Below are 27,859 nucleotides of genomic sequence, written 5' to 3'. Positions count from 1 at the left end.
TCAGAATCTTGGTATGGACAGTCATTGCCGCAGATCTTTGAGCACAACTTTAGAGGGCTAAATTGGTGATATAGAAAAAAATGCCTACTGAACTTACGAGAGGAAAATATATATTTTTTAAATGTCACCTTTAGCCACACAAAAGAAAGTCTCCAAGCAAAGTTGGTGAACTTTAGCCTGCGTGGAAAAACAATTTATAGAACAGACAGTTGCATTTTGGGGTGGGGAAGGGTGGTAGTTACCTGGTCCCAGTTCATCCATTGGAATCATATCACGGCTTCCAGACTTTTTGTTGCCTACAAAACAAAATTATTCAAACTATGTACCATGTTCACCAATATGAAGATGAGGCTGTACGAGTACTCTTATTAATGACAGGAAGGCTTTCAGAGAAGATGTTCCCTGTAATGGGTGTTTCTCCTAGGTCAGCAGGATGATCCTCACATATGGGTGACATCAGATGGAGCCCGGCACGAAAAACTTCTGTCAAGGTTTCTAAAACTTTGACTGGCACACTGAGCATGCTCAGCATGCTGCTATCCACGCATCTACGCGAGGTCCCCCTTCAGTCTCTATACAGAGAATTACAGAAAATAAAACAACAAACATAATAGAAATCCAACTCTGCGGGGTGGCTGGAGGGCAGGCTTTGTGAGGACTAACATCCTGCTGTCCTAGGAGAACACGCATTACAGGTAAGAAACTCTGCTTTCTCCTAGGCAAGCAGGATGGTAGTCCTCACACATGGGTGAATACCTAGCTGCAGGCTGTTTCTGAACGGAGTGGACCAACAGACACCAAATAGGTGCCAACAGCACAACAACCTAGGTGCTGCTGGTAACGGAGGAAGTCAGCCTCAAGAAAACAGGGCCCTGGGTGGACAAGTTGGGTTTAGACATGAAAAAGGTTACGGAAGACAGATTGGCTGAAGCTTCTATCCTGGCGGCTGTCTCTGCCAAGCAATAGTGAGCTACGAACATATTCAGAGAACTTCACATTGCAGTTCTGCAGATCTCTGCCATGGGAACTTCAATCAAGGTAGCCACCAAAGTTGCCATGGCCTGGACGGAGTGAGCCTTAAATTGGCCTCAAGCTGCAATCCTGTTTGCGCATAGCAGAACGAGATGCAGTCCGTTAGCCAGCTAGGGTGTGCTTGGCCACAGCCACTCCCATTCTGTTCTTATCGAACGAGATGAAGAGTTGTGTGGACTGCCTATGGCCTGCTGTCCTCTCAAGGCAGAACGCTATGGCCCTCTTACAATCCAAGGTATGCAAGGCCTGCTCGCCTGGGTGCAAATGAAGTCTCAGGAAGAAGGTAGGGAGAATGATATATTGGTTTAGATGGAAGTCCGATACCACCTTAGGCAATAACTTAGGGTGAGTACAGAGAACCACCCTATCATGGAAGATCTTTGTATATTATTATCTATTATTTGCTTTTATGGTGGGTACGTCACCAATACTTGAAGTTCGCTGACCCGACGCGCTGAGGTGACCGCAACCAAGAACATGATCTTCCAGGTCAGATATTTCAGGTCACACAAGCGCATAGTTTCAAAGGGATCATTCATGAGGCAAGCCAAGACCACATTAAGGTCCCAGGATACAGGTGGAGGGCACAGAGGAGGCTTCAAATGAAGCAGACCATGCATGAAATGCCCATCCAAGTGTTGCCCTTAGATGGGTGTACCATTCACCCCGTGATGCACTGACCGAGTTGGTCTTTAAATCAGCTTCAGACAGGTGCAACAGGTAGCCCAAGAGCTTCGGGGTGGAGCAGGTAAATGGATCCAACCCATGCTGCTCACATCAGACAGCAAACATCCTTCACTTCAGACTGTATGACTTTCTAGTCGAAGGCTTCCTGGAGGCAATCAGAACCCGGGATACATTGTCAGACAATGCCAGGGGCTGCAAGACAAGCCTTTCAACATCCAGGCTGTCAGAGACAACGCCCTGAGGTTTGGATGGCGCATCCTGCCCTGATCTTGTTTGACTAGGGTCGGGGAAGTGCAAAGACTGATTGGGTTTCAAACTGAGAGGTCCAGCAGGAGCAGGAACCAAGTCTGCCGTGGTCAATAGGTGGCTATGAGGATCCTGGTTCCCCTGACTTGCCGGAGCTTCAGGAGCATCTTCATCACCAGCGGGAGCAGAGGATACGCATACAGAAGCTTCTTGCCCCAATGGCGGGCAAAGGCGTCCGAGGCTGGTTTGTCATCCTCCCTGAAGAGGGAGCAGAAGGACGCCACCTTGCTGTTGCAAGGGGAGGCAAACATATCCATGTATGGGGTTCCCCAAAGACGGAAGATCATGTTTGCTACCACTGAGTCCAGGGACCACTCATGGGGCCAAAAAACCCGACTGAGGCGTTCTGCCACTATATTCTCCATCCCCGCCAGGTAGACAGCTCGAAGTAATATAATTCTGAGAGCAGGCTCAGGACCAAATCTGAATCGCTTCCTGGCAGAGGAGGAACAATCTTGTGCCTCCCTCTTTGTTGATGTACCACATCGCTACCTGATTGTCGGTCTGGAAGAGGACTGATTTGGTCACTAAGCAGTCCCGGAATGCCCCCAGGCTGTAATGGATCACTTGGAGCTGCAGAAATGTGATTTGATACTGAGCTTCCTGAGCTGACCACAGGCCCTGGGTGCGGAGCTCTTCCATGTGGGCACCCCATCCCAGTGTGGAGGCATCTGTGATGAGGACAACCTGGAAGGAAGGGGATTGAAAAAGACCCCCTGTTGCAGATTGGTTAGGTCCTCCCACCAGGACAAGGAAATCTGCAGTGGCAGAGTGACAGATACAAACATTAAGGTCCTGGGAGACTTGATGCCACTGGGACTGTAGGGTCCACTGCGCCCTGCGCATGTATAGGCGGGCAAAGGGTGTGAACTGGACCGTAACCACCATGTGACCCAGAAGGCAGAGCATAAGATGGGCAGAGATCTGCCTGCTCCGGCACACCAAGCTCGCCAAGGCCGCTAGAGTGAGCGCTTGGTCATGAGGGAGATAGGCCTTACCCTCCATCGTGTCCAGGCAGGCGCCAATAAAACCCAGACGCAGTGATGGAGTCAGATGGGACTTCGGGAAGTTGATGACAAACTTGAGAGACTCCAACACCTCAATGGTTAAGCATAGAGATCATAGCGTCCCCTCTTGGGAACTACTCGATTAGCCAGTTGTCCAAGTAAGGGAACCCCTGCGCCCCTAGGCAGCGCAGGTATGCTGCCACCAGTGCTAGGCATTTGGTGAAGACGTGAGCACCGAGGCAAGGCTGAATGGCAGCACCCTGTATTGAAAATGTCTGGTGCCCACCAGGAAGTGAAAATATCTCCAGTGACTGCGAGAGATCTCGTTGTGGGCGTACGTGTCCTTGAGACTGAGGGAGAAAAGCCAGTTTCCCCTCTGCAAGAGAGGGATCAGAGTGCAGAGGGAGATCATCTTGAACTTCTCTCATCTGAGAAAACAATTCAGAGTCTGTAGGTCTAGGATGGGACAAAGTCCCCCAGTCCACTTGGGGATCAGGAAATATTGGGAGTAAAACCCAGTTCCCTGCTACCGCAGAGGAACTGGCTCAATCGCCCTGGCCTGAACGAGGGCAGAGAGCTCTGATAATTATTTCCTGATGGGGAGACTGATCCCAAGAGGGGCACGGGGGGCATCCCTGGGCGCACTCATGAAGTTTAGATACCCTTGGAGCATGATGGAAAGGACCACAAATCCGAAGTGGTCGCTAACCAACGATCCAGAAAGAGGTGCAGGTGGCCTCCTACCAGAGGATCCGACACAGAGGGCATGGTGACTGGGCTTATGCTCCCTCTCCTTTAGTCTAAACCCTGTAGCAGGGCTCGGCTGAGGCGTTGGATGTGGTTTAGGTGTCCATGGCTGCTTAGAGCGGTCCCTAAAGGACACCTGCTGAGAATGTTTGTGGGAAACCGGAGGATAATATTTTCTCTGACGGTAAAAGGACCTACGTGCTCCTTGCCTTGCCGACCTTCTGGCCAAGAGGTCTGAGGTGCTAGCCGAAAGATGCTGGAGGGTCTCATGATGATCCTTTAGCTGAGCACAGCAACCTGGACCTTATCCCCAAAAAGATTATCCCCTGTGTATGGGAGGTCCACAAGTTTCTCCTGGTCATGCAAGCTGACTTCTCAAAAACGTGGAACGCACCTCGTGCTTACCGCACTCGAAGCCCTGCTGGACGAGCACTAGGAATGCATCCTGCTATTGCTGAGGGAGGCATTCTGCCTATTTTTGAACCTTTTTCCAGAGGTTCCAGGAATGTTGGGCCATATACATCTGGTAGGAGGCGATACGGGCTATTAACATTGCTCCCTGGAACACCTTCCTACCTAGTGCGTCCCATTCCCTATGCTCCCGACCTTGAGGCATGGAAGCATGGGTCCAGAACTGCTTTGCCTTTTTGAGGGTGGATTCCAGTACCACTGACTGAAGGGGGAACTGGCACCGCTCAAATCCGAGGGACTTCGGAATGAGGTAGACGGCATCAGCTTTCCTGTTTACAAGAGATACAGAAACAGGATGTTCCCAAGTACGCAGGAGCAACTCCTTAAAGACCTCATGTACAGGAACGGCTACCACCTCTTTCAGTGCATCCACAAACTGGAGCACCTCCAGCATATGGTGTCTAGCATCCTCTTTCGTGAGGAGCTGAAATGGAATAGACTTCGCCATGATGCGGATGAAACCAGCAAAGGTCAAGTCCTCTGGAAGAGACTGGCGCCATTCCTCTGGGGCTGACGGTTCTGAGAGGACTTCCCCGGAGACATCGGAGGAGGACTCAGAAGTATTGTTCCCCCACGGGTCATATGGGGCTTCTTCCTCACTGAGATCTCCAGGAGAGGCCAGCAGGGGACCGGTGGAAATTGCCCATGGTCTGGGCCCCGGAAGCACTGGGGGCACCAACAGCATCGATGGCACCGAGGCCTCTGAAGGGCCTGGTTCCAGAACCGGAAGTGGCAGTCTAGGCACCAGAGGCTCCGAGAGCCATGGAAGTGCTGAGCCTTCCTCCTTGGAGGAACCGGTGATTGGTATAGTCCCCGAGGTGGGGGGGGGGGGGGGGGGGGGAGGAGGCAGTGATGGCCGCTGGGGGACTGAGGAACCACTGTGTACCGGGGCTGTGTAGGGAGTATGCCCAGCAAAACGTCGAGGCGCTCCAGTGTTGCTAGGATCGAGGGAGTGGGCTCCTGCATCGGTGGAGTCACCGACGAGGCCTACGGTTCGATACCCCTGAGGGCTCGGAGCACCGCCAATTGAACCCTACAGTTCAGTTCCTCCTCGAAGGCTGCCATAGACAGGGCAGGTGGAGGAGCAGGCACCACTGGATCACCCTCGAAATGAGGGGGATCGGTGCCTGGTACTGACATGGGCATCAGTAGTGAGAGCCTCGGATTCCCGGGTTCGACAGAGAGCAAAGCCTAGACTCCACAGGGCCGCTTCAGGGGCAACACGGCTGATGCAGATCCCGGCCCGGAACCGGAGGATTGCGTTGATGGTGACTGTTTCCTCGATCTCCCCGGTGCTCAGGCTGGTCTTTCCCCGGCACCGAGGAGGGCAAAGAATCTGACGTCCTGGAGCAGGAGGACACCGACAGTGGTCAATCTCCAGTGCCCCTCTCCAGAGGGGGAGCCTGAGCGGGGGTGGACACAGATGGTTTGGTATCCATAGGTTACCTTCAACCTCGTGGTGTCGACGTGCCTGACGCCGATGTGGAGGGCCCTGACTTCTTGAGATCAAAAAACTTTTCCAATTGATCTAAAAGGGCCCAACGACCTTTGGGGGTCATCTGGTTGCAAAATCGGCAACCCCAGACATCATGCAATACCCCCAGGCAAAGAATACAGACTTCATGTGGATCAGGAAAGACATGGTCCATGGGCACTGGGGGCATCAATGGAAACAGGAAGAGGCCATGTCTCAAGCCAACAAGAGGACAGTATAGGGCAGACACTGATGCCAAAAAACCCTGGGAACCGACCGCAAAAAAGGTAATAACTTACCTCACCGCTCCACTGACAGGGAGAAACCAGGGAAGGGGGACTCAATGCAAAAGTGGTGAAAAAAAATCACAAGAAAAAACAAATAACTCTGAAAACAGAGCAGAGCGCCATCACCACGAGCCAAGTGCATCGCAGATAGAGACTGAAGGGGGGATCCTGCATGGCTGCGCGGATAGTGGCTTGCTGGGCATGCTCAGTGTGCCAGTCAAAGTTCTAGAAACTTTGACAGAAGTTTTCCGTGCCGGGCTCCATCTGATAATGTCACCCGTGTGTAAGGACTACCATTCTGCTTGTCCTAGGAGAAAAGACATTGACTAATTTATTCCTCTTTGTGATCACTATCACTGCAGCTCAGAACTCCATGTTCACTCCTTTCCAAACAAGCACCCATCCCTTTTCTAATGCAAAATTGACTGTTGGGGAAAAATTTCAGCACACATTAACGTGGAAGTTCCCCAAGCAGATACTAGAATGAACCAGACATCTAATGGGCAAACAGCACCAGATGGCATCTCTACCGGCAAAGCATCTCAGTGTAAACTACTGCACTCTGATATTCTAGTAGAGACCATCCTACTCCCCCACATACACACAGCTCTACCAACACACCTCACTCCTGCCCTGCAGAAGCTTTGCTATTCCAGTATTGAGACTCTCACAGACAGCCTTGCCAATGCTCCTCAAACCTGCCTTACTTACAGCACTTCTTGTTATTCCAGTACTAACTCCCACACACTCTGCCAATGCACCTCAGTCCTAACCTGCAGCACACCTCTCATCCATTATTCCAGTACCACCACCCAAAGAGATTAACATAGATTTACTAATATGGGGGAAAACTGCACCTCTACTTCTAATGAAGGGCTGAATTTAGGCAGTAATACAGAGATTAATCAGAAAGCTCCAGCACGGGGAACACCTCTGGTCTACTGTGTACCACAGCCAAAGACAAAATTCTGGCTACTTCTGTTCACACATTTGTATACCAAGAACAATAATCTATTGTGCAAATACCAGTTATTTTAACTTTATGTCTGCAATATGCTTTTAAATAAGAGGATCTATATTTCAAAAGCTTTTTGTCAAGAACACAGAAAAGAAGAAACTTTTTCTTGTAAACAGATCCTAGGAATTCTCTGCAGAACTCACCTTGGCTTTTCTCCACTAGTGGCAGGGTACTGTCGTCAAAACCTGGCTTCCCATTGCCTTTCGATCCCTTCGGAAGAGTAGACACAGCAGACTGCATTAGAAAGCAGAAGTGAAATAGTGTGCTGTGGGACAAAGTACATGAACCTTAGTCTCAACAGACCTTTTCTTCCTTGAAGAAGCCTGGTGGTCTCAAGGCACTGAAAAGACTTAAATAACTTGTCATAAATCAGACCAAGAGTATGGACACATACAAAGAAAGTATTAAAATATATGCAAAAAAAACAAACCACCTAATTTGAATGGACCCAAACCTCAGTTTATCTGGCAAGGTAAGGCCCCTAGGCTTCCAAACTGGCATGTCTACTAGCGTGCTTTAACAGGACATTCAAATATGGTTATCATTAGATGCTGGAGCTGTGGATGGGATGGACCTCCCTCTTTTTTATTTTTACCATTCTCCTCGCCAAAGGTTAGAAGGGCGTTGAGGTCCAATCCAATGTAGCACACACGGTTAGGACATGGCATTCACTCTAAACGCTTGAATATTTCCTTGGGCTCACGTATGCCACTTTCAGTGTTAAAAGAATCTCACATTACATACTGAGCTTACTGAGTGAGGGTATTTGGGGACTGAAATTTCTGGGGCAATTATGGGATGCACATGGGGGTCTTTTTTTCAATGCCCTAAAGGATGAGTTTCATTTAAGGGAAGAGTCCAGGGAGATGTAAAATATGAAGCACTTGTCCAGAGCGGAAGGAGTATCCTGGGCATAGAGGAAACCATTGCGAGTTGAACGGATGCTCATGGAGAATGAAGCAAACTGTAAAATTATCTCCCCTCTATATCATACGAAGATAAGGAACACCTCACTGTTCTTATAGATGCATGGAATGAAGACCTGGGCTTGAGGCTAATTGAGAAGGAGTGGGAACCTATTTGGAAGAAGGTACATAAAGTCTCTATCTGTAGTAGAAGAGTTGAAATGTATAAATTAATTAGAACTTACAGATACCCTATGCATCGGGTCCTTCATTTTCAGTTTAAACTGATTTTCACCCATAAATTCCCAGATTTTTCCATGTGACAATTGCTTTAAACCGATTTTCACCCTAAAGAGCAGCTCCAGAGCTGCAGATACAGTATCCCAAGTCCTCCAGCCACTGCTGGAAACTAGTGCGGGCCAAAACACCTGCAGTATTTCAAGTTCCACCCCCCACCAGCAAAAGCACTCACCCTCCAGTGCTGCTGATATGCTATTCAAAGTCCCACTAAGCAATCAGCTGCTTGATACCACCAGTGCAGCACTTGAAGTGGGCCATGCCATGCTACCAGAAGTGCTTTCTGGCAGGGTCCTTGACCCTACAAAAAAGGGGGGTTCTGCAGAGCATGGAAACCTCAGCAAGCTGCTGCTGAAGGAGAGAGGAGGTGCCTGGAGCCACAACTGGTAAGGAGGAATGCTAGTGCAGTGGGGTGAGGGAGGGAGGGGGAAGAGGGAGATTCTCATTGGGGATGTGGAGAAAAATGGGGCATGCTAGGCAGGAGATGGGACAGAGATAGAGATACTGCTGAGTGGGTGAGTGGGACAATCTGCTTAATGTTCTTTTATTGTTCTAGTTTCCATCCACCAAAATAAACTGATATTTACCGATTTTCCACCGATTTTTTCCTGTTTTGTTCTTGTCATAATAAACTCCGATAAATTCCCAGGAAAATTTTAAAAATTAAAAAACAAAAATGAAAGTCCCTGCCTTTTCACCACAGTTGTTAGGGCTGTGTGGAGGCTGGGACATATCTCCATGCAAGCTGGATATGTATGCCGCTGTTGGAATTTTGAGCTAGGGCAGTGATCAACAGAATCCTGGGATGTGAAGTATGTGTCTGGCCCACTCTACATTTATTGGAGCTAGGGACTGATATAGCCTTGGGCAAAGATGTGCGTAGACCATATGATCATCTAGTCCATGCAGGTTGGAAGTTGGTAGCATTGCTTGCTCAATAGCACAAAAATATACGTAATATTGCTGTCCTGGAAAAGTTGAAATCTGTTCTCCAAAAGAAGGCGGTATAGAGTATGGAAGTATACAGAAACAAAAAAGCTGTCTTTAGTGAAATGGGTGAAGAGGGGGTCCTGCTGTATCAATAAGGAAGAATCGCTTCTGACACAGGGCCAAATTTTAAAAGTGTTACTCACACTAAAAGGCCCAAATATGCACGCATGCGAGCCGTGCGTGAACAACGTTGATTTTACATAAGAACATAAGATATGCCATACTGGGTCAGACCATGGGTCAATCAAGCCCAGTATCCTGTTTCCAACAGTGGCCAATCCAAGTCATAAGTAACTGGCAAGTACCCAAACATTAGCTAGATCACAAGCTACTAATGCTGGAAAAGCCACTGCTTTTTACCTTATTGATTAATAGCAGTTTATGGACACTAACTGCCTTAACCACATCCTCTGGCAATGAATTCCAGAGTTTAATTGTGCGTGAGTGAAAAATAATTTTCTCTGATTTGCTTTAAAAACCCACTAATTTTGCATGTATATGCTCATGCTAAAAAAAAAGGGGGCTGGAAAAAGGGTGGGACATGGCAAATTGTTACGAGCATAAAACCATATTTTAAAACTGGAGGCCACAACACATGGCGGCTTGTTAGCCAATATATATTTACTGCTGCTCCTGATGAGGTGCAAGTCTGCAGAAATCGCATGCCTGGTGAGGGTGAGGGGTCTGGGTCAACTGGAGAGAGTGCAGGATGATGAATCAGAAGGATCTGGATGACCTCGAGATTGTCTAGGCAAACTGGTAGACTAACTGGAAAACTAAGAATGTTCTTTGCGCGAGCATGTTTTAAAATATGCTTACCTGTGCACATTAAAACAGACAAAATCCTAAGGAAGATACGCGAAGTATGTTTTCTCGAGTAACCGCTTAAGTTACGAGCATACTTATGTACAGCAGGTGTATTTTAAATCATACATGTGCAAGTAAGTGCGTGATTTAAAATTCCAGTGTATGGGCGCATGTATGCTTGTTTTAAAATTAGTCTGATATTGTTTAATGCTTAAGTAAGGTGTGAAACAAATGTAAACATTTGGTATAAATGATTGTATAGATTCTGATCTGTATTATTGTTTTCGTCTGATCTATAAATAAAGAGTTTAAAAAAAAAGTATTACACGCCATGTAGTAACACATTTAAACATCTCTGTTTTCCCTTTCATCCCATTATACTGTATAATCCTTTAATCATTTAGCACTTCCTGAGATAAATCAGCTGGTTATAAATTGCATGCCCTAAAATCATTAGAAAGCTTAAGTGACCTGTTTATATACAAGATAAGATAGTGAGTTGTGGAGGGTTAGCCCTAGCCTAGCACTAGGCTGCCTTTTGATGATAACAATGCAAGTATGCCTTCAATGTTCTTACCCTGCCAGAGTAGCCCTGTCTGATATCCTACAGCAAGTTCAGGCATCAGCAAACTCAGCCCCATGCTAAACAAGGTCACACCTAGGATGTGCAGCACTACAATGACCTTTGTCGAAGGAACTGACCCAGCCATGCCCTTGATCCCATCACCTCCCATGAGTTTCCACTGGACTCAGTACATGTATTGTTCTAATGGCTCATTTTTCTTCTGCCCAGGTAGCATGAGCCAGAACAGCTAGGAGATTATGATCTATTTCTGTATTTTTCCAACTTCAGTCCCAATACACTATAGTCTTTATCTTCCTCTGAAATCTTTTATCTTGGCAGTTAAAAAAGCTAAAGATTAGAGCCAGAGAGGCATAATGAGATCTATTTTTGTCAAGAGTTCAGAATGAGACTGGACCTTTAGAAAGACATGCCTGCTATCACTGCAGGTGAGGTTCACTACCTGGAAGTGAGACTTGTTCCAGCCATCCTTCTGGAGCAGGCTTCGCAGGTCCTTGTACCTCCAGACCATCTGAAGGACATGGGATGCAGCTTTGACTTCTCTTGGTGACTGGCTGATTAGTGAAACAAGAAAGGACAGGTTTCAGTCTCTGGGAACACAGGGCCTCAGCTGTATGGAATACTTCAACCATCAGAACAGAAAGCAGAGTTGCTTACCTGTAACAGTGTTCTCCGAGGACAGCAGGATGTTAGTCCTCACACATGGGTGACATCATCAGATGGAGCCCTGATGCAGAAAACTTATGTCAAAGTTTCTAGACCTTTGACTAGGCACATTGAGCATGCCCTCCACCACGCATCCACACAAGGTCCCTCTCCAGTCTTGTAACATAGAATTACAATTAAAATAAAAAATAGGAGAAACCCAACTCCGCGGGGTGGCAAGAAGCTTTTGCGAGGACTAACATCCTGTTGTCCTCGGAGAACACCTGTAATAGGTAGGCAGCTCTTCTTTCTCTGAGGACAAACGGGATGGTAGTCCTCACACATGGGTAAATCCCTAGCTACAGGCTGCTCCCCAACACAAAAGGGGACCAAAAGACATTCAACCAGGTTCCAATGGGCACACCACCACTGGTGTTAGTAACAGAAGAGACAGCCTGAACCCAAACCATGGGCCCTAAGTGGGAGAGTTGGGTTTCTTACCTCAAACAGATTCTGAAGTATAGACTGGCCGAACCTATTGTCACGTCGGCCATCCCTATCCAGACAGTAATGAGATATGAATGTGTGGAGACAACTCCTTGTCGCAGCCTTGCAGATCTCCTCCACTGGAACTGCTCACAAGTGGGCCACCAGTGCTGCCATGGCTCTGACAGAATGAGCCTTGACATGACCACCAAGATGCAGTCCCACCTGGGCATAACAGAAGGAGATGCAATCTGTTAGCCAATTGGATAGTGTCTGTTTAGCAACGGCAATGCCCAACCTATTCTTGTCAAAAAAAATCGTTTGGACTGTCTATGGACTTCTGTCTGCTCCAGATAGAAGGCTAAGGCTCGCTTGCAGTCCCAAGCCCCATTCGCTTTGATGAAAATGGGGCTTGGGAAAGAATATTGGCAGGACAATTGACTGGTTAGGATGGAAATCTGTTACCACCTTAGGCAGGAACTTAGGGTGTGTATGCAAGACCGCCACCAAAAATATGGCCTTCCAGGTCAGGTACTTCAGGTCACAGGTGTGCAGCAGCTCAAAAGGAGCTTTCATTAGCTGAGCTAACACCACGTTGATGTCCTAAGACACAGCGGAAGACCTTAAGAAAGGCTTCAATAAAACAGGCCCCGTCTGAAGCATACAACTATAGGCTGTACAGAGATGGGCGTACCATCTACACCTTGGTGGTATGCGCCAATTGCCCTCAGATGAACTCTAATGGTCTTTAAGCCAGCCTCTGACAGGTATAGGAGGAAGTCGAGCAGTTTTTGTGTGGAGCAAGAGAATGGATCTAGGGTCTTCTGCTCACACAACATGGAAAACCTCCTCCACTTCAGTCCACAGGACTTTCTAATGGATGGCTTTCTAGAAGCCACCAGGACCAGAGACACATCCTCTGAAAGATCAAGAGGCTGCAGGATTAAAATCTCAACATCCAGGCTGTAGGTGACAGAGCCCGGAGGTTGGGATGCTGCAGCCTGACTTGATCTTGCGTGATTAGATCTGGAGAAGTCCCCAGACTGATCAGTCTCTGAATGGACAACTCCCGTAGGTGTGGAAACCAGACCAGTCTGAGCCAATGAGGGGCTATGAGAATCATAATTCCCCTGTTCTTGTGAAGCTTCAAGAGAAAGTCTTTGCCGCTAAGGGAATTGGAAGATGCTCATACAGAAGACCCTTGCCCCAGTGATGGGTGAGGGCATCTGAGTCTGGTTTGCCGTCTGACCTGTACAGGGAGAACAGAGGAATCTTCCTGTTGCAGGGGGACGCAATCAGATATACATATGGGCTCCTCCAGAGGCGGAATATTTGGTTCAGAGACCACTTGTGGGGTCTGAAGGCTCGACTCAGCCTGTCTGCTACCATGTCTTCCATCCCAGCTTCCTGACACAGAAAATACGATCCCTTTCCTCTCTGCTTGATGACATATCATATAGATACTAGGTTATCTATGTGGATCAGGACATCTTTGCTGGACAGCCGATCTCTGAACCCAGCTACACTATCAGGTAGCTGGGTTCAGAGATCGGCTGTCCAGCAATCAGGTACGCCCATGGCAATCAGGTACGCCCATAACGCGTACCTGATTGCCCAAAGATCCAAGAAGTTGATTTGACAAAAGTGTTCCTGCCATCCCAGGGTGGATGCATCTGTGGTTAGGACAACTTGGATAGGGGGACTTCAAAACGGATGGAGTGCCTCAGGGATCTGTACTTGGACCGGTGCTTTTCAATATATATATATATATACATATACAGATATTTATTTATTTATTTATTTTTATATACCGACATTCTTACATTAAATGTAAATCATACCGGTTTACATAAAACAAAAATGGCAGGAAAATACTTCCATAGTCTGATACAATGAACAATTAAAACTAAGCTTGTTAATAAGCCAAAAGGGTAAATAACTTGGAAAAAAAGGTGAGATAACAGAAAATGTACCAACAAAAGAATATTACATGAGGCACCAAGGATTGCACAAAGGGGTGCACAAAGGGGAGAACCCCTTTGTCGCGCCCCTTCGTCGCGCGGCGCCTGGTGGTGAGGCGCTTTTCAACCGCCAACGAAGCTCTCAGTGACATCGTGGGAGGGGGCATGGTCTCTCTCTCTCTCGCAGTTTCATCTCACCTCGCGATGTTTACGTCCCCTCTCAGTTCTCAGTTTTTTTTTTTTCTTTTTTTATGATGGAAATCAGGTTACTGCGGGGGCCCAAGATGGAAATAGGCCTCCCCGCTCGCCCACGCCTGGTGGTGAGGCGCCCCTCAACTGCCGACGAAGCTCTCAGTGTCGTCGTGGGAGGGGGCGTGGTCTCTCTCTCTCTCGCAGTTTCATCTCACCTCGCAATGTTTACTTCCCCTCTCAGTTTCTTTTTTTTTTTTTTTTCTTTTTTTACGATGGAAGTCAGGTTACTGCGGGGGCCCAAGATGGAAATAGGCCTCCCCGCTCGCCCGCGCCCGGCGGCAAGGCGCCCCTCAACCGCCGACGAAGCTCTCAGTGACGTCGTGGGAGGGGGCATGGTTTCTCTCTCTCTCGCAGTGTCATCTCAGCTCGCGATGTTTACTTCCCCTCTCAGTTCTCAGTTTCTTTTTTTTTTTTTCTTTTTTTTTTACGATGGAAATCAGGTTACTGCGGGGGCCCAAGATGGAAATAGGCCTCCCCGCTCACCCCCGCCCGGCGGCGAGGTGCCCCTCAACCGCCGACGAAGCTCTCAGTGACGTCGTGGGAGGGGGCGTGGTCTCTCTCTCTCTCGCAGTTTCATCTCACCTCGCAATGTTTACTTCCCCTCTCAGTTCCTTTTTTTTTTTTCCACGATGGAAATCAGGTTACTGCGGATATATATCTATATAGATATAGATATATATGATCTGGAAAGGAATACGACGAGTGAGGTTATCAAATTTGCGGATGATAGAAAATTATTCAGAGTAGTTAAATCACAAGCGGATTGTGATACATTACAGGAAGATCTTGCAAGACTGCCATCCAAATGGCAGATGAAATTTAATGTGGACAAATGCAAGGTGTTGCATATAGGGGAAAAATAACCCTTGCTATAGTTACACGATGTTAGGTTCCATATTAGGAGCTACCACCCAGGAAAAAGATCTAGGTATCATAGTGGATAATACTTTAAAATCGTCGGCTCAGTGTGCTGCAGCAGTCAAATAAGCAAACAGAATGTTAGGAATTATTAGGAAGGGAATGGTTAATAAAACAGAAAATGTCATAATGCATCTATATCGCTCCATGGTGAGACCACACCTGGAATACTGTGTACAATTCTGGTCGCTGCGATGGAGAAGGTACAAAGAAGGGCAACCAAAATGATAAAGGGGATGGAACAGCTCCCCTATGAGGAAAGGCTGAAGAGGTTAGGGCTGTTCAGCTTGGAGAAGAGATGGCTGAGGGGGAATATGATAGAGGTCTTTAAGATCAGGAGAGGTCTTGAACGAGTAGATGTGAATCGGTTATTTACACTTTCGAATAATAGAAGGACTAGGGGGCATTCCATGAAGTTAGCAAGTAGCACATTTAAGACTAATCTGAGAAAATTCTTTTTCACTCAATGCACAATTAAGCTCTGGAATTTGTTGCCAGAGGATGTGGTTAGTGCAGTTAGTGTAGCTGGGTTCAAAAAAGGTTTGGATAAGTTCTTGGAGGAGAAGTCCATTAATGGCTATTAATCAAATTTACTTAGGGAATAGCCACTGCTATTAATTGCATCAGTAGCATGGGATCTTCTTAGTGTTTGAGTAATTGCCAGGTTCTTGTGGCCTGGTTTGGACTCTGTTGGAAACAGGATGCTGGGCTTGATGGATCCTTGGTCTGACCCAGCATGGCAATTTCTTATGTTCTTCTGAGATCCCCTGTTCTAGATTTGAAAGTACCCACCACCAGGATAATGAGTCCCAGAGAGACGGGGTGACTCTGATGCAATCCTGGAGGCTCTAAGTGGCCTGGCACCACTGAGACCTCAGGGTCCATTTGGGATTTGCGCATGTGTAAACGTGCCAAGGGAGTGACATGGATGGTTGCGGTCATATGGCCCAACAACCTCAACATGTGCCAGGCTGACACCTGCTGGCTCTGTTGGATCTCTACTGCAATGGTCGTCAAGGTGACGGCCCTCTGGTGAGGTAGGAAGGCCTTGGCCTGAGCTGCGTCTAGCAGCGCTCCTATGAAGTCCAATTGAAGTGCCAGGCTAAGATGGGACTTTGGGTAGTTTGAACGAACCCTAGTGACTCCAACACCCGATGGTCAAGTACATGGACCTGGTGGCCAATATGAGATGTGCTCTTGACCAGCCAATTGTCCAGATGCAGGAAAACATGCAACTGGTGTACGCTGCCTACGACTTAGTCAAACCCCATCCCCAGAGTTGACTGAGGAGCCGGCTGGGGCTTGGAGGCTCTCTGCTGCCTGGGATGGCCACTATAGCCCTGATAGTGCTGATGGGAGCGAGGAGGTAGGAGATAGTACTTCCTTTGGTGAAAGAAAGATTTCCTTGGCCCCGGTCTCACTGGCCTCTTAGAAGAGGAGGATGGGTCCGGAGTACTGGTGGAGAGTTGTTGGAGGGTTTCATGGTGGTCCTGAAGTTGGGCCACAGCTTCTCTCACCCTATTTCCAAATAGATTCTCTCCAGTATCTAGCATGTCAGCTCTACTTCTGGAGGGATCTGAGGCCCGCAGCCATTGCCATTCTGTGGGCCCTAATTCTTGCTGCAGAGACTCTCGATGTCATCTCGAAAACATCATAGGTCACACAGATCTCGTGTTTCCTGCACTCCAGGCCCTTATGCACCAGCAACATGAGAATATCCTGCTTCTGCTAAAAGGCAGCTTCTCAGCCACCTCTTGCATCTGCTTTCAGATGCCCCACGAGTACTGGCTCATGTAGAGCTAATAGGCATCAATGCAGGCAAAGAACGTGGTACATTGAAACACCTTCCTCCCAATAGTGTCCATCACTCTATGGTCCTTCCGCAGGAGCACCAGGGAATGAGTCTGAAAGTGCTTGGCTCTCTTGAGGGCGGATTTGACCACCATCAACTGGTGGGGGCAGCTGATGCTTACCGAATCCAACAGCCATCTGGATGAACGCCCCTTCACATGCCTCCCGTTATTAACGGGAGGCATGTGAAGGGGTGTTCCCATAGCCTCAGCAGCAACCTCTTAAGGATCTTGTGTACTGGGACCGCCACAATCTTCTTAGGAGGCTCCATGAACTGGAGGATCTCAAGCATTTTGTGCCTGGCATCCTCCTCCATCAATAACTGAAATGGGATAGCTTCTGCCATCAGCCTCACAAAACCTGAAAAGGTCAAGTCCTCAGGCGGAGACTCCTTTTGCTCCTCTGGAGAAGAAGGTTCTAAAGGAAGACCCACACAGCCTTTGGAGGAAGACTCCAAAGCATTATCTCCCCAGGGGTCATAGGGTTCCTCATTCTCATTGTAAGCCACAGGGGATGGGTCTCTAGGTGTTTGGCCTTTGTCCAGGGGTGCAGGCACTGGTAGAACTGGATGAGGGTGGCAGGCCTTGGCATCTCTGTTGGCCTTTGTGGAGCTTCCTCCTTAGAGGAACCTGCAACGACCACTGCATTGGTAGGGGAAGTCCTCGGTGCCTCGCTGGGCACAGATGTCATCCCAGGTACCAGCGCCAGCTGAGTTGGTAACGCATGGATGAGTACATAGATCTTCTCTAGAAGTGGTATGAGGATGGGCAGCATTGGGTCGGGTGCGTACTGCAGGGCTTCAGTCAACCGCTAGTTGGACTCGGGACTCCAGCTCCTCCTCAAACGTTGCCAATGCCAACACAGACTGGGAGGAAGGAGGGGTGGCAAGATCCTCTTCGGACCCACAAGGTGGATCGGTGACTGGAATCAGGACCAGCAGAGACTGACACAGACCCTTGGCATCGATGGAGGACTGGCACTCCTCATAGCAGGGCTGCTTCAGGGGCATCACGACAAAAGCCAGTGCAATCCCGTGCCTGGCACCATGAATCGAAGGGGACTGGTGCTGATGCTTCTTCGGCTTCCCTGGATGCTCAGCCCGGTCTTTCCCCAGTGTCAAGGCTGACGACGAGGAACCCATCCTCGGCCTGAAGGAGATAAATTATGGTTGGTCTCTGGCACCCCTATCCGCTGGTGGCATCAACAGAACCAATGATGCTGCCGATGTTGCAGATGTCAACGGCTCAGTGTGCACTGGTGTGGCTCCTCGGTCCTTCGATGCTGATGCTGCCAATGCAGATAGCTCAGACTTCTTTGACCCGAAGAGCTGCTCCATCTTGTTGAGTTGAAGCAGACATCCTTTCAGGGTCATCTGGGTGCATAAGCGGCAACCCCGGATGTCATACAATGCCCCCAGACAGAGGACACACATCTCATGTGGATCTGTGATGGACATGGTCCTTGGGTACCGGGACATTGCTGAAAACTGGATGAGATAATGATGAACGAAACAAAAGGGGCACAAACTGAAGCAATTGCAATGGTGTGTCGATGGCAGCATGCATCGATGCACTGCCACTACAGGGAATCAACCACGAAAGGAAACTTACCCTAATCGCCGAAAACCCTGACTAGGAGACACTACAGGAGGGCACCAAGAGGGACCCAGCAATGGAACAATGATGAAAAACTGCAAAAAAACATGAGAAAAAAAGTTTTTCACAAAGCCAAAAATAGCCATAGTGAGCTCGCTCACACCGTGATGCTTACAGCTCAGCGGAAAAAGTGACTGGAGAGGGACCCTGTGTGGATGTGTGGTATAGGGCATGCTAGGCATGCTCAGTGTGCTAGTCATAGGTCTAGAAACTTTGACATGAGTTTTCTGCATCAGGGCTCCATCTGATGATGTCACCCATGTGTGAGGACTACCATCCTGCTTGTCCTTGGAGAATATATTTAACTGATTGGAACCTTGTTTTCTCCATGAAACATGCCTGTTTTCTAAGCAGCTAAAGCTACCTTCAGTCACTAGTGCAAGAGAAAAGAATGCTGGATATACTGATTCAGGGAGTAAAGTGGTAACAGCAGAATGCACAGCACATAGGAGTGCTTGCACAAAGAGTGCTTCACATTCCCTTGTCCTCCCAGGTGGTAAACCTTACCTGGAATTATTGATTGTTACTAGTTTCTCAATGCCCTGGGTCTGAATCAGGGACCTTGCATTTTCTGAGCTGTCTGTAATGATTTCATGGATGGTGTTCAGGACTGCAACCACCGTATCTTCTTCCAGGTTCTTAGCCGGCCTCTGCTGCCCCCCGGGCAGATTTCTCACCAGTTCACCCATAGCGTAACTGCCTGAAATATAGAGGAGAAGCACAGTCATAAGAACATAAGAACATGCCATATGGGTCAGACCAAGGGTCCATCAAGCCCAGCATCCTGTTTCCAACAGTGGCCAATCCAGGCCATAAGAACCTGGCAAGTACCCAAAAACTAAGTCTATTCCATGTTACCGTTGCTAGTAAAAGCAGTGGCTGATTTCTAAGTCAACTTAATTAATAGTAGGTAATGGACTTCTCCTCCAAGAACTTATCCAATCCTTTTTTAAAACACAGCTATACTAACTGCACTAACCACATCCTCTGGCAACATATTCCAGAGTTTAATTGTGCGTTGAGTGAAAAAGAACTTTCTCCGATTAGTTTTAAATGTGCCACATGCTAACTTCATGGAGTGTCCCCTAGTCTATAATCTGAAAGAGTAAATAACCGATTCATATCTACCCGTTCTAGACCTCTCATGATTTTAAACACCTCTATCCGTCTCTTCTCCAAGCTGAAAAGTCCTAACCTCTTTAGTCTTTCCTTACAGGGGAGCTGTTCCATTCCCCTTATCATTTTGGTAGCCCTTCTCTGTACCTTCTCCATCGCAATGATATCTTTTTTGAAATGTGGCGACCAGAATTGTACACAGTATTCAAGGTGCGGTGTAACCATGGAGCAATACAGAGGCATTATGACATTTTCCGTTTTATTAACCATTCCCTTCCTAATAATTCCTAACATTCTGTTTGCTTTTTTGATCGCCGCAGCACACTGAACCAACGATTTCAATGTGTTATCCACTATGACGCCTAGATCTCTTTCTTGGGTCAAATATCAGTTTATTTGAGTCAACTGAAACCCACTCCTTCATGCTAGTGACTTCCGTACTGTCATTCAGGCCACACTCTCATCCTCCTCCTCCTTGGCCTACCCTACTCCTCCATAAAACCCCTCCAAATGTTGCAGAATGCAGTAGCCACAACTATCTCCAATGCATGTAAATACGACCATATCACCCCCATCCTTAAAGACCTTCACTGGCTCCCTGTCCCATCCCGCATCCTCTATAAAACCCTCACCACTATCCACAAAGCCATATACACACACACAACTCTAACTGGCTTGACGAACCCTTCCACCTCACATGCTCTAATTGGCCCACTAGAACCTCCAACAAAGGGACCCTCCATGTGCCCTCCCTAAAGAAGGCACACTTCACATCCACGAGGGATCGGGCCCTCTCCATTGCTGCCCCCACGCATTGGAACTCACTACTGACTAACCTTAGGCTAGAGTCATGCACTACGAAATTCAGATCCCTATTAAAGACTTGGCTTTTCAAACAAGCCTTCCCCCAAAACCCTTAACAGCCCCCTGCCTATTCGCTCCCTCCTGTTACACCAGCTATTATCCTATCCTGCATATAGTTATGTTATAATTGCACCTGCACTTGTTTTTCTTGTTTTCAATTTGCCCATTGCGATTGTTCTCGCTCTTTCTTCACTATTCCTCGGTTCATTGTATCCCCTCCCCATTCCCTGTTTATTGTAATTTTCCATTCTATATTCGCTGTAAACCAATATGATGTCCCTACTAATATCGGTATAGAAGACTCTTTAAATAAATAAATAAATAAGACTTCCTGGTGCCAGAACTTGGCAGAAAAAGGCTCAAAACCTTTCCTAGATTCTCAAGGCGGCTAGAAAAAAATAGTGGTCAACTTGAATGCACAGAAATAAAGGTTAACAAAATAACAAAAATACATATACATTAGGTGATAACTTTTTTATTGGTCTAACTTAATACATTTCTTGACTAGTTCTGAAGAATCATGGAGTGCCAGACCTTGGTTACACTTGTACATGGAATCTGTAATGTAGATAACTAGAGTTAGAAATACAGAAGCAGGAGTTCATGTTTGACTTGAGATTTTAAGAACAGAAGAAACTTTCAATTGCAAGGTAGTTTAAATCATTCTGAAAATCTAAAAAAAGAAGCTTTTAGCTCTGCTGTGCATGTGAGAAACTGCATGAGTTGGTTCAAACTGTTCTGCACTGGAAGTCTCATGTCTTTCCCACTGACTGCATGGCAGGCACTTGGTTACTAGCAGGGAATGAGTTTTACAGGAGAAACGCTTAAGCCCGGAGTCTGATCATCTGTATGGAGACTCCTCTGATTGACACATCTAAGCAGCTACCTGTGAGGTCTTTATTGCGCCTGTCCATGGAGAGATTTCTCAGTGCAATTGCCACAGCTCGCACCACCTTGTCAGAATCGGATTGAAGCAGTTCCACCAGGACTGGGAGCCCCCTCTCCTTCCGGACTGTTGCTCGGATGTATGTCGACCACTGGAAGGAGACAGATACAATCTCAGAAACCCCTCTCTCTTTTTCAGAGTTCTCTGTGCAAACATCCCACAAGGCTCCAAGGGAATTCACTGAATAGTTTCACTCAGCGGTTCTATTGTTGTGGCCCAGTAGAGACTGGTTCTGATTGAGCTGGAAGCCCAAAAGAATAGGAAGAAACGGCTTTCAAACCTTGAGATTAAAATGGAGTACTTTTCCCAGCTAGTTATGCTTTTTTTAAACATTGCTGTCATGAAATAAGTTTGTAGAAGGGATGCATGTTCTTGGAATATGCACCACGAAAGAGTAAGGAAGTGTGAGTCTCCCTGAAATCCCTAACATGAGAAGCAGTGGCTCTGTAGAAGTGACATGCAAGATCATTCTAAAGCATATGGGGATATATAAAGATCTAAACATATATAGAGGAAAGAGGGATGGGGAGATATGATAGAAACATTTAGATACCTCCATGCACAAGAGGCAAGCCTCTTTCAGTGGATAGGAGGCTCTGGAATGAAGGTGAAAGGGGGCAGACTCAGGAGTAAAATATTTCTTTACAGAGAGGGTGGTGGATGTGTGCAACAATCTCCCCTTGGAAGTGGTGCAGACAAGAACAGCATCTGAATTCAAGAAAGCATGGGACATACACAGGGAATTTCTGAGGGAGAGGTAGGAATTGTAAAGCTAAATTAGTTGGGTGAATGGGCAGACTAGATAGGCCATACAGTCTTTTTCTGCCGTCATGTTTCTATAATCTGTTGCAACGTTCCTGTGGCTTTGTAAGTCCCTTAAATAAAAATTGTAGCATGTGTGTGCGGTATTTCAAAAGCAAATATAGCAACCAACTTAAAAAACAGACAAAAAAAATGGCTGAAAATGCACCCCTCAACAGTAAACGTATCCACACCCCACAGAGACAAGGCTGGAAACAATGCTTGGGCATTTCATTTTGAAATCCTCATGCCTGTCTTATGCTATGAAGCAGGTGCAAAGTTATGGGAACAGAACCCATTGGCCTCCACATTTTCAAACACCACATGGGTTTTCACTTTGACAATTCACCTGCAGGCTTGCAAGTACCCATGTTGTCTAGGCAAGGGTATATCTTAAAGAAAAAGAACAACTATTTGTACACATTTCCATTTTCCTAGGAAAAGCACAAGGCTGATTACAAAGAAAGAAGTGAATTGCATTACGTATTTTTATTTATTTATTTTATTTAAAATTTTTATATACCGCACAATGGGTAGAGGTCTATCCGTCTAATCCGTATTGTTGTGGGGGTGGCTTAAAATATGAATTTATGATACAGAGCGAGTGTTCCTGCTTCCTTGCTAGACAGTGTATAGCAGGTGTAACTTCCTGTTATAAGAACTTTGGACCCTGGTGCACTTACTGTCCAGTTTCCAGCGCTGAGGTTCTGCAAAGCTCCTGCTGCAGCTTCCAATGTGTTGAAGTTCTGACTCTCTGTCAGAATGGAGAGATACAGCCGAACCACCTCTGGCTGGTACAGCAACTCAAAGCCTATGGGGGTAGACACCAGAAAACAGGCAAGTTTAGAATGTCATGAGAATCAAGGGACAGAATCTTGCTGGGTCTCCATCGAATCTTTTCATAAATGACAGGGCATGTTAACGTTCACCTTAAAAATAAATGTCAAGAGAATTTTTTCCTTAGGTCAAGGATAGTGTTGCCTCACATAACTCTAATTACCAGATGTTCTGCAAAACCATGTGTGCTAAGCCACTGCATGCACCATACAGTATGGAACAGGGCTGGTGCCACCAGATGGCGCCAGAGGAGCACTGGATTACAGTTACTGTTCTGCGGCAAGGTCATAAGAACAAGGCAGGCAGACCAGTGTTCCCCAAGCAACTAGGAGAGGCAATGCCAATCAAAATTACAAGCATCAGTCCTGGCACCATCTCCTCTATAGGGGTTAAGAGATCTGCCCATTTCACCAAGGACCTGGGAGTTGCCATTCAAAATGTACAGACCACTGCCAATGCAACAGCAGCGGTAATTACAGCTCACTGTGCTTTAAATCAGATGCAGTGTTATTTTTGAAGACTGCATCTAGCAGCCTCAAGTCATTTCAACAGATGCAGTCACCTCCATTGGCAGAGTTAGATCTTCAGGCCTTGTATGTACTTTCTGAATTCAGGCAGAAACTGGTGGAGCTGAGAGCTGGCAGTCTCAGCTCCACCAGAGTAGCAGTGGCCTCTTTGCCTGGCACTGCCAGCTCGTTTCAGCAATAGACTGGGAAACCAAAATTAAGGGACGCCTCACATCATGTCATGGGAAGGACGAGGAGGTACTGCAAGATAGCAAGGCTCCACAAGAACCACTCAATCCTGCCTTCATTTTTCTACCACTTAAAAGAGTTCTAGACCTGTATTTCTTCTATCTTTCAATCCTTCATCTTCTCTCTTTGCTTCTGTTGTTTTTAAGGAAAGGAGGAAGATTTGAATTCCTGTGAATCACTGCTCACTGTTGGCAGCTTTGGAAATCTAACCATCACCAGCACATATTTAAGGTTTATGGAAAGCATACCCATTGCTGTTTCTCCTCTGTGCTGACAATTTTGTATTTCTCTCATGCAGTGGATAAAGGGTGTACAAAGCTCATAAAGAAACTGCATCACCAGGGACCTTATTATCCCCATTTGATAATCCCTGAATTATAAACAGGATTTACAACCACAATCCTGGGTCATGATTGTTGGTCTGATCTCTACAAAAACACATCTTTCTTCTGTTTTGCCAATTCCCACACTTTTTACAGTCCATTCATAAAGGTCTGCATGACTCTTATCCAGATAAGAATGTTCTTACTTTTCTTGTGGGCTGGCTGTGCAGCTTTGTAGTTCTCACATGAAAAGAACTCATGGCAGAGATATTCTAGCAGCAGCAGCAGCCTCTCTTTGAACTCTGTTCATAGATAAACATCTCTTTCATCCCTTTTCCTTCTTGAATTCAGTTGTGTGGTTGCCGCGTTAGCCAATATGGAAATGTACGAATAAAGGTCAATAAGTTATAGGTGAGACCTTTTACTAGACTAGCTTGTGAGAGTAGATGCAAGGAGTGTAAGCTCTGGAAAGCTGGCCACAAATGTATTACATTTGTCTAATAAAAGGGTCTCACCTGCATCTTTTGTTTGTTGACCTGTATTTCTAATTCACCATCCCTCTATGATCCATTCATGTTGAAAGTATTCATACAGCAACAGAGCATGCCTCCATGTCCCTGGACAGCCTCTGGCAGAGCAGGCTTCTTCAAAGTGTTAGTGATTTCAGCCAAGGCCAGCTTAGCCATTAGTCAGACCAGGAAATTGCCTAGGCCAGAAGTGGCGAACTCTGGTCCTCAAAAGCCACAAACAAGTTTGGTTTTCAGGATATTCATAATGAATATATGTAAGATTGATCTGCATGCATTGCCTTCACTGTATGCAAATCTCATACATATTAATTGTGGATATCCTGAAAACCAGGTCTATCTGTGGCTCTTCAGGATTGCAGTTGGCCACCTCTGACCTAAGGCCCTATCTTCTGGTGGGGGGGGGGGGGCAGCAATGAACAGCAGCAGTCACAGCAAAACAAGAGGCTATGACAACCAGTCAGAGCCATCACCACTTTTTATCACTTTGTCTTCACTTCTTTTGTGTACAAAAATAAACAGCCACACCAAGTACTGCTTTTCACTATGGCTCTGCTTATTTTTGTGTGTTTTAGATTCTTTGTGTGTGTTTTCTTTTTAATGGTTTGACTCACTTTGTATCTATACATCTGACAGAACCTGAGCTTTCAGCTTTGTTTCCAGGCAGAAAGGGAGGGGGTGAGGCTGGAACAGACAGTACAGATCTAGTCTGCTTCCTAATCCAACCCCATCCCTCCCCTTCATTCTCTTCCTAGACAGCTGTAGGGGTCAGGAGAGGAGAAAGTGAAGCTGGAATGGATGGCAGAGCAAAGAAGAGTTCAGATTTCTGCTTCTAATTTGTAATCCCCTTAGTCTATTTGGTGAGGATCTCTGTTATGTGCAATTGAGGTAATGGATTCTGCTAATGGTTAGGGATCTGTAGCAGTCCAGACTATAGTGATAGGAGTATACTACTGTCCATCTGGTCAAAATGATGAGATGAACAGTGAAATGCTAAGAGAAATTAGGGAAGCTAACCAAATTTGTAGTGCAGTAATAATGGGAGATTTCAATTATCCCAAAATTGACTGGGTAAATGTAACATCAGCACATGCTAGAGAAATAAAGTTCCTGGATGGAATAAATGACAGTTTTATGGAGCAATTAGTTCAGGAACCAATGAGAGAGGGAGCAATTTTAGATCTAATGCTCAGTGGAGACCAGGATCTGGTGAGAGAGGTAACGGTGGTGGGGCCGCTGGGCAATAGTGATCATAACATGATCAAATTTGAATTAATGACAAGAAGGGGGACAGTATGTAAATCCATGGCTCTAACACTAAACTTTCAAAAGGGAAACTTTGACAAAATAAGGGAATAAAAATCTTGAAAGATGCAACTACAAAGGTAGAGTGTGCAACAGGTGTAGACACAGTTTAAAAATACCATCTTAGAAGCGCAGTCCAGATGTATTCCACACATTAAGAAAGGTGGAAGTAAGGCCAAAAATTACCAGCATGGTTAAAAAGTGAGGTGAAAGAGGTTATTTTAGCTAAAAGATCTTCATTCAAAAAATTGGAAGAAGGATCCATCAGAAGAAAATAGGATAAAGAATAAGCATTGACAAGTTAAAAGTAAGACACTGATTAGACAGGCTAAGAGAAAATTTGAAAAGAAGCTGGCTGTAGAGGCAAAAACTCATAATAAATTAAAAAAATATATATATCTGAGGCAGAAAGCCTGCAAAGGAGTCAGCTTGACCATTAGATGATCGAGGGGTTAACGGGGCACTTAGGGAAGATAAGGCCATTGTGGGAAGAATAGCCTAGTGGTTAGAGCAGTGGACTATGAACCAGGAGACCAAGGTTCAAGTCCCGCTGTCACTCCTTGTGACCTTGGGCAAGTCACTTTACCCTACATTGCCTCAGGTACAAAAAACTTAGATTGTAAGCCCTCTGGGGATAGAGAAATACCTACAGTACCTGAATGTAAACCGGTGTGATATCTCAATTGAGATGAATGTCGGTATATAAAAATAATAAATAAATAAATGAATTCTTTGCTTCGCCGTTTCTGAAGAGCATGTTGGGGAGATAACTGTTCCAGAGATGGTTTTAAGGGTGATGATTCAGATGAACTGAACCAAACTACTGTGAACCTGGAAGATGTAATAGGCCAGATTGACAAACTGAAGAGTAGTAAATTGTCTGGACCGGATGGTATACACGCTAGGGCTCTGAAGGAACTAAAAAATGAAATTTCAGACCTATTAGTAAAAATTTGTAACCTATCATTAAAATCGTCCATTGTACCTGAAGACTGGAGGGTGGCCAATGTAACCCCAATATTTAAAAAGGGCTCCAGAGGAGCCTAACTTCTGAGGCGAGAAAAATCGTGGAAACTGTTATAAAGAATAAAATCACAGAACATTTAGATAGACCTGGTTTAATGGGACACAGCCAGCATGGATTTACCCAAGGTAAGTCTTGCCTCACAAATCTCCTACGTTTTTATGAAGGGGTGAATAAACATGTGGACAAAGGTGAACTGGTAGATGTAGTGTATTTGGATTTTCAGGTGTTCGACAAAGTCCCTCATGAGAGGCTTCCAAGAAAACTAAAAAGTCATGGGTTAGGAGGCGATATCCCTTTGTGGATTGCAAACTAGTTAAAAGACAGGAAACAGAGTATAATTAAATGATCTGTTTTCACAGTGGGAAAAAAGGTAAACTGGAGTGCCTCAGGGATTTATACTAGAGGCAGTGCTTTTTAATATATTTATAAATGATCTGGAAAGGGGCACGGCAAGTGAGGTGCTTAAATTTGTGGATGACACTAAATTATGCAGAGTAGTTAAATCTCAAGCAGATTGTGATAAATTGCAGTAGGACCTTCTAAGACTGGAAGATTGTACATCCAAATGGCAGATGAAATTTAATGTGGACAAGTGTGGTGATGTATATAAGGAAAAATAACCCTTGCTGTGGTTACACGATGTTAGGTTCCACATTAGGAGTTACCACCCAGGAAAAAGATCTAGGCATCATAGTGGATAATACATTGAAATCATTGGCTCACTGGTGCTGTGGCTGTCAAAAACAATGTTAGGAATTATTAGGAAGGGAACGGCAAATAAAATGGTAGATGTCATAATGCCTCTGTATTACTCCATGATGAGACCACACTTTGAATACTGTGTGCAGTTCTGGTTGCTGCATCTCAAAAAAGATATTGTTTCACTGAAGAAAGTACAGAGAAGGGCGACCAGAATGATAAAGGGGATGGAACGACTCCTCTATGAGGAAAGGCTAAAGAAGTTAGGGCTGTTCATCTT

The 27,859-nt window shown here is 46.1% G+C and overlaps 1 protein-coding gene across 12 annotated transcripts in view; it reads right to left on the bottom strand.

Annotated features, from left to right (window-relative positions):
* Nucleotides 1–27,859, bottom strand: part of ARVCF (ARVCF delta catenin family member) — a 743,011-nt gene that overhangs the window by 16,645 nt on the left and 698,507 nt on the right. For 10 of the 12 annotated variants that reach the window (XM_029572000.1, XM_029572001.1, XM_029572002.1 and 7 more), the window contains 6 exons: nucleotides 22,790–22,917; nucleotides 21,246–21,396; nucleotides 18,887–19,079; nucleotides 11,054–11,165; nucleotides 7,173–7,263; nucleotides 243–296 (listed from right to left, as the gene is read on the bottom strand). In XM_029572000.1, coding sequence (XP_029427860.1) covers nucleotides 243–296; nucleotides 7,173–7,263; nucleotides 11,054–11,165; nucleotides 18,887–19,079; nucleotides 21,246–21,396; nucleotides 22,790–22,917 — 729 coding nt within the window. The remainder of the gene's footprint in view (nucleotides 1–242; nucleotides 297–7,172; nucleotides 7,264–11,053; nucleotides 11,166–18,886; nucleotides 19,080–21,245; nucleotides 21,397–22,789; nucleotides 22,918–27,859) is intronic. The other 2 variants (XM_029571996.1, XM_029572004.1) reach the window with 1 other exon arrangement.

Source organism: Rhinatrema bivittatum, chromosome 11 (assembly GCF_901001135.1).
Source record: "Rhinatrema bivittatum chromosome 11, aRhiBiv1.1, whole genome shotgun sequence".
NCBI classification, from domain to species: Eukaryota; Metazoa; Chordata; class Amphibia; order Gymnophiona; family Rhinatrematidae; genus Rhinatrema; species Rhinatrema bivittatum.
This window is presented reverse-complemented; position numbering and strand designations above follow the sequence as displayed.